This window comes from Rosa chinensis, chromosome 2, assembly GCF_002994745.2.
Source record: "Rosa chinensis cultivar Old Blush chromosome 2, RchiOBHm-V2, whole genome shotgun sequence".
Classification (NCBI taxonomy): domain Eukaryota; kingdom Viridiplantae; phylum Streptophyta; class Magnoliopsida; order Rosales; family Rosaceae; genus Rosa; species Rosa chinensis.
The window spans coordinates 11270027-11277237 of NC_037089.1; the positions used below are offsets into that span (position 1 = coordinate 11270027).

Genomic DNA, 7211 nt, shown 5'->3' on the forward strand with positions numbered 1-7211 from the left:
TGTAAGTGATAAACTATGTTTTATTGAATCATAAACTGACATGCGGACAAAAGAGATAAGAGAAATATAACTTTTACTTTAGCTATTCTTAATTGTTTATTTTAGCTAAAGTTAAATTTAACTTAGCTATACCTAGTCTATTAGAGTTGAATTTTGCTTCAAAACTAGTTATATATAGCTAAAAATCGAATTTAGCTACTCTGTTATAACGGTTTATCCAATTTTTCAGATTTTGATTTTCAACATATAAATCATCTAACCGTTTATTTAAAATTCCTCATTACACTAAGTTGGCAGGGTCAATTTGCTATAAAATTGGGCTTTAAGATTGTTTGTTCACATTTCACCCCTACATTTATGGGTTAACTCGTGTAGTTGGAGCCCAAACAAACCAACCCCTGAATGCACAACCACCTCCTCCAAACCCACAAAAGATAAGCCCCGAAACCTTTCAATAAAAAAAGAAAAACACTTAGTATCTGAGAGTGCCTTCAGACGAAATCGAACGGAAGACCTACGCACTAACGAAGAAACCTAATTTTTTTTTTTTTTGCTAATTCTTAAAAATTTCTGTAAATTTCATCAGTAAATTAGCCATTTCAGCCTTCAGGTTCAGAACTCTTATCAAAACACTAGTCTCTTCTTCAGTTCTTCTCCAAGCCGACATGAATTCAGTGACCGCTGCCTGAAAATGTCACCGGAGCTCTTATCAGACTACTCTCTACTACTTCTCAAGTCTTCATCTTCCTGAGAGGAACTCACCCACAAACTAACAAGGTAATCGTTTTTTTTTCTGGGTTTCTTTCTTTTCTGTTTGTTTATCCAATAGTGGTGAATTTTTATAATTAGAATTTTTTTATTGTAAGTGATAGGTTAAGTGCCAAATTAAGCCCAAGCGAAGCAAATGAAGTGCGCTCTGATTTCTTCTTTTTTGATATTTTTGGGTTGTTCTTAATTGTGGTTTTGTTCTGTTTCTTTTTTATGTTTTGGGTTCATTTTCATGTCGTGAATGGTTGCTTGGGTTTTGGGGTTTGGATAACAAGGTGGTTGCTTTTCTGGGTTTAAGTGGGGTTTAGTGTTTCTTGGTCAGTTGGGTTTTTTCTAAGTTGGTTATGTAATGGGGAATACTGGTAGGACGCTGTAGCTAAGCTCAGTTGAGATGTGAGATTCCAATTTTTAAGAATAAATTTTCGAAAAAGAAGAAAGAAATAGAGGGTGTGAGCAGTGATTTTGGGGATCATGGGTTTGTAGCCGAGTTCAGTAATTTTGTTCGTGCTGCCCAGTCTGAGTTTGTTAATAAATCAATTATGCACTATTAAGTTTTATGTTAGATATTTAGACAACAAGGCATGTTGGAGTTTTGGATGTATTAGATTGTGCATCTTTTTTGCATAGGCGGTATAATCTTATGATGTTATGATATAATTTATGAGTTGATTTTGAAGAACACGTACCTATCTGAAGTAGAATCCCAAGTTTTTACCATGGAAGTAGATAAGAAGCTTTTTAATTTTAGTGTTTTATGGGATTCCTTGGTTAATTCATGGGGTTCTCTCTGCTGTATTTGCAGATTGTAGTTAAGCTCGTTCGATAGTATACATTCCAGTACGAATCTGAACCCGATGGATATTGTTGAATCTATACAAGATCTTCCAGTTCAGGATCCACCAGCGGAGGAGTTCTCCTCTGCTGATTTGACTTGGACCAAATTTGGCAGTTCCGAGAATCATGATGATGCAGCCCTCATTCCTTATGACCGAGTAGACGAATTTATAATCGGTGAATGCTCAAATTTAGAGTGTCCAACGCGATTTCATATTGAGAGGGGAAGAAAAAGAAAGAAGGGCTGCTTAAAGGAGTACGCTGATGATGAGTATTTGGAATATAAGCTGTGAGTAAATAATTTCTTAAACTTTTCTATCTTATTGCTCTTACATTTTCTGCTCTGAGGGACAACAGACTTCTTTTCAATATTATTTTAACTCTGCTTTGATAGTTTGAAACCTTTGAGTTTTTTGGCAACTCTGAAGCGTGATTCAGGATTTCATTCTTAATAAAGTTCTGAAAAAATTTATTTGTGTGTCTGTGTGTTTGTTTTGCTGTTTAAATTTGACTGTGTTGTTTTGTCTAATAAAACTCAAGCTTCTGATGACAGCATTGGTATTTAGTATCCTAAAGTTAATACTTAATACTGAGATATGGAATTGTTATAAACGAAAGCTTAGACCTGTTTATGGTAGAGAATCAGTCACAAATATAATACTGTCTAACAATTCATAAATGGAATGACTGTTCAGATGGACATGGAATGATCTATTTCTAGCTTTAAGATTTCATCGTTACTGCTGTTTCATTAACTTGTGCACCTACAGTTATGAAGTTGATTTTTCTTTCTCCTTGAAGGTATTGGTGTTCTTTTGGTCCTGAAAATTATGGGGAAGGTGGGGGTATTCTACCTAGCAGAAGATATCGACTCAACACCCGCAATCGCGCTGCTAGACCTCAATCTATGCGGGGCTGTACATGCAATTTTGTGGTGAAGCGTCTCTATGCACGTCCATCACTTGCACTACTTATCTATCATCAGAGGCGTCATGTGAACAAATCTGGTTTTGTTTGCCATGGCCCACTTGATGGAGATGCCATTGGCCCCGGAGCCAAGACAGTTCCATATATCTGTAATGAGATTCAACAACAAACAATGTCTATGATCTATCTGGGTGTTCCTGAAGAGAATATACTAGAAAAACACATTGAGGGGATTGAGCGATATTGTGCTTCAAATGCAAAAGTCAATAGCCTTGCTTCCCAGTATGTCCACAAACTTGGGATGATTATCCAAAGGTCTACCCATGAATTGGATCTTGATGATCAAGCCAGCATCCGCATGTGGGTTGAGCGCAATAAGAAATCCATATTCATTCATCAGGATACTTCAGAAACTGATCCTTTCATTCTGGGGATTCAGACAGAGTGGCAACTGCAACAATTGATACGTTTTGGCCATCGCAGTCTCATTGCAATTGATTCAACATTTGGCATAAAGAGACTTAAGGTAACATATCCATTATGCTGCTTGATTTATTCCATATGCTGTTTCATAAACCAATTTTGTTCTTGGCTTTTCAGGATCCGCTGCCAGAAGTAATTGTCATAATGAACAAGTCAAACTCTTGTGTGTCTATCTTGGTGTAATTCTAACTTTTGTGCCGTCAGATTTTCAATAGTTACTGAGTCATGAATGTACAAGTCAGAGTTTTTATATATCTATAGATCAAAGGATCTGCACTGAAATAATGGATATTTAACATGCGTGTTTGAAATGGCAGTATCCTTTGTGCACACTTGTTGTCTTTGATTCAAGACAACATGCACTCCCTGTTGCATGGATCATCACACGCAGCTTTTCAAAGCCAGATGTGTCTAAATGGATGACAGCCCTACTTGGTCGAGCTCGTAGTGTTGAGCCTGGATGGAGGGCCAGTGGGTTTTTAATTGATGATGCAGCAGCTGAGACTGATCCCATCAGGCAAGATGCCCCTCTATAATTCTGAGTGCATAAATTTTCTAGCTGCAAAATATAGTGCAATCTCATAGCTAGATTTCTGGTATTTCAGGGATATTTTTGGTTGTCCTGTCCTATTTTCCCTCTGGCGTGTTCGAAGATCATGGCTGAGGAATATTGTAAAGAAATGCAATAACATTGAAGTTCAACGGGAACTTTTTAAACGTCTGGGTAATATTGTGCATGGCATTTGGGGTGCAAGTGATACAGCGGTTGCCTTAGAACAACTTACCCAGGATTTTGTTGATCAGACTGCTTTTATGGAATATTTTAAAAGTCATTGGGTGCCTAAGATTGGTAAGATGTCTCTCTCTCTCTCTCTCTCTCTCTCTGGTGCACATACTTGTCATTTGTCAACACCTTGTCGAATCTTCTTAAAATTATGTATTAACTTATCATTAATTTTTCTTGGTAACAGAAATGTGGCTTTCAACAATGAGAAGTCTTCCGCTTGCAAGTCAGGAGGCATCTGGTGCTATTGAAGCATATCACGTGAAGTTGAAAGTGAAATTGTTTGATGATTCACATCTTGGAGCACTCCGAAGAGTTGATTGGTTAGTGCACAAACTGACAACTGAGCTGCACTCAGGCTACTGGCTCGACCGATATGCTGATGAATGTGATTCTTTTCAAAACGTCAAGGAAGAATATATTGCTTCTACATCTTGGCACAGAGCACTGCAAATTCCTGATTCTGCTGTTACCTTGGATGATAAAAACCGTCTCTTTGCCAAGGTTTCAAGCCAGAAAGACAGTAGCATTGTACATCTAGTGTGGAATCCCGGATCAGAATTTTCCTTTTGTGACTGTGTGTGGTCGATGCAAGGAAACGTTTGCAAGCATGTCATCAAAGTCAATATGATCTGTGAAAGTCATCAAGGTTATCAACCTTCCATGTCTTTCCAGTCATTCAAAGAGTTGCTCGTCAGCCTATCAAAGAAACCAATGGAGGATTCAATTTCACAAGATCTATCAATGGCCTGGACTATGCAAATGCTCGAGCAAATACGGAACCTTGTAGAAGTGACTAGAGCCGATGATATTGGCACCGTGGTAAACAATCTGCCACTGCAATGGGCTTCCAGAAAAGGTAGAACAGGTGTTGGAAAGCCATCAACTGCTCTTACTCTTCCTTCTAGTAAAAGGAGTGCATCAAGGCAAAAGACCCGCAAACGAAGAAGATTGTCAAGATTAACATAGTTTAGTTTTCTTGCGTTGCAAGATTAGATACAAGGCAACTCTTTTTGTACGACTGTCTTTGATTCATATTCTTTATGAAAGAAGATAGATAACACTGACAGTTCAGCTGTGATAAGTTTTTGATATCCAATCCAACAGTGAAATTGTAGATAAACTTGGCAATGAGAGATTCTTATTTATACATGGTGAAATGTTGGCTCCCATTGCGGTTATGTTCATTTAAAATCTTTTACCATATTCCGAAACATAGTAAAATTTCGCGGTCCTTTTTAACCTAACAAACAGTATTGGATCTTAACGGATAGAGGTGTCCGCATCAAAATGAAGCAAATGTGATAAAGCTAGAAGCCCCAGAAAGAACGTGTGCTTTCTACACTCTTCCACACAGGAAACTAACACGTGTCAGCCATCTATAGCTACACGTACTCGGAGTTTGGCCTCCCAAGCATATACTGATGGTCTTATATCTTGCAGCCAAATCTTGGTTTTTTTTTGGCAGTATCTCAAGCTTGCCAATGGGTTTTCTCAGTAAAGTCTCCGAGCTCCGTGCTAGGGCTCGGAGTCATAAAAAGCTCAAGAAGAACAAGCAGCTACAGGTATGTAATATCACGACACTTCAGTGTTGATTTCAGCTTAGCATTGGTAGCAGACGCGTGAAAGATTGTTAACTGTTGATTGAGGATATCGTGATGATTTTCTTTTGGTTATCAGACAGTGGAGATAAAAGTGAAGATGGACTGCGAAGGTTGCGAGAGAAGAGTGAAGAAATCAGTGGAAGGAATGAAAGGAGTCACGAGTGTTGAAGTGGAACCTAAGCAAAGCAAGCTCACTGTTATTGGCTATGTGGACCCCAACAAGGTGTTGCATCGTGTCAGGCATCGAACGGGGAAGAAGGCGGATCTGTGGCCGTATGTACCATACGACGTCGTCGACCATTCATGGGCTCCCGGGGCTTACGATAGGAAGGCACCACCTGGGTACGTGAGGAACGTGCTGAATGACCCTGACCCTCAGGCTTCTGCTCTCGCACGCGCCAACTCCACCGAGGTGAAGTATACGACGGCGTTTAGTGACGAAAATCCAAATGCTTGTGTGGTTATGTAGTCATGGTATCATCTATTACTTTTTACCTTCTTGCATTTGTAAATTTTTGGTTGCTGACCAAAGTAAATAGTTGACACTGTAAAAATTGCTTGTGTAAGTTTGTAACCATGACTGTGGAAGGGTGAAAATTTGTTGAGCTTTATGTTAAAAGTGTTATAAATATTGTTATTTATATGACTGTCCACGTAAATACTCATTAGTTATGTACTTTGATGCAAACTCTACCTCTATATAAAGGAGACTAATGAGACTGAATGAGAACACTTCTACTTCCTCCCTACTATTCTCTCTCTATCTTCTCCCTACTTTATAACACGTTATCAGCACGCTCTGCTATTATTTTTTTGAAAACTCTATGATGATCTACGAGTTTATGGTGCAACATTATTGCTATTAACTATAACTTATGATCTATGAGTTTATTCATGATCTATGTCATTTATGCATATCAGTTTATTTCTTAAGGTGCCATCAATTCCTGCTTTATTTCATGAGTTTATTTCATGATCTATGATCTATGCTTTAATCTTATATATAATCATTACGGTGCCATCAATTCCTGCTTTATATACTGATATACATATGTTCTTTTTCTCATATATGAGTATAATTGCTGAAAGTTTTGGTTGATCACGCAAATAGAATCATACCCGTTTTCCTTTCTAACAATCTCAATTTTTTTTTGTCAATAATCATGCCTCTCTCCTTTATTTTTGGTTTTGCAACCAAAACTCAACGTATTATCCCATAAGGTGCAATAGAGGCATTAGTTTTTACTTGTCTATTTAATAGCATTTCCTGGGGGTTTTTTTTTTTGTCAGTATACACTCATAAAATTTTTTGTGTGTTTCCCTCAATTGTCGTTAGGCATCAATCCTGATTCGTCATATATTTCATGATTACAAGTATTAGTATATGCCTTATATTGTCATCTGCACATGAATTTATGAATTGATTAATATGAGAAGCAATCTTGACGTGATGAGAGTGATGACCACTATCTATGTTGATTCAATTTATGGCAGGATCAGTAACTCCCAAAGGCGGATCAATATTTTTTTGATATCCAGGTTATACAATCCTACGATTATGTGCATAAGTATGCTCAAAAGGTAAGGACGTATGATATGATTTTATTGCTCATAGATGGATTTCAATGACCATTGTAAATTAAATGCGATCAAAATATTTTCTTTATATGATTACACGAGGGCCTGAAGTTCCTCAAAGATTGTGTAGTGGAAAAATTGTGATATGAAGTCTCATAAATTTATACAATTACGAGGGCCAGAAGATCCTTTGTAGATACCTCTACTAGCAAGGCTAGTTTGCTACCTCACCA

The 7211-nt window shown here is 37.7% G+C and overlaps 2 protein-coding genes across 4 annotated transcripts; both read left to right on the plus strand.

Annotated features, from left to right (window-relative positions):
* The first annotated feature begins 497 nt into the window (after positions 1-497).
* Positions 498-4956, plus strand: LOC112187943. 3 transcript variants are annotated; one of them, XM_024326920.2, is made up of 7 exons: positions 498-777; positions 1571-1891; positions 2404-3055; positions 3130-3189; positions 3330-3529; positions 3618-3862; positions 3984-4956. In XM_024326920.2, exons 2-7 carry the CDS (start codon positions 1623-1625, stop codon positions 4763-4765), a joined length of 2208 nt encoding a protein of 735 aa, XP_024182688.1. In that variant the 5' UTR covers positions 498-777; positions 1571-1622; the 3' UTR covers positions 4766-4956. The 3 variants fall into 3 exon arrangements, with proteins under 3 accessions (XP_024182688.1, XP_024182689.1, XP_024182690.1); XM_024326921.2 differs by having other exon boundaries at positions 1578-1891; XM_024326922.2 differs by lacking the exon at positions 3130-3189 and having other exon boundaries at positions 499-777.
* Positions 4957-5201: 245 nt separating this feature from the next.
* On the plus strand, positions 5202-6069 carry LOC112187944 (heavy metal-associated isoprenylated plant protein 27). Its single transcript, XM_024326924.2, has 2 exons — positions 5202-5361; positions 5477-6069. The coding sequence occupies exons 1-2, from the start codon at positions 5221-5223 to the stop codon at positions 5867-5869; spliced, it is 534 nt and encodes a 177-aa protein (XP_024182692.1). The 5' UTR covers positions 5202-5220; the 3' UTR covers positions 5870-6069.
* Positions 6070-7211: the final 1142 nt, after the last annotated feature.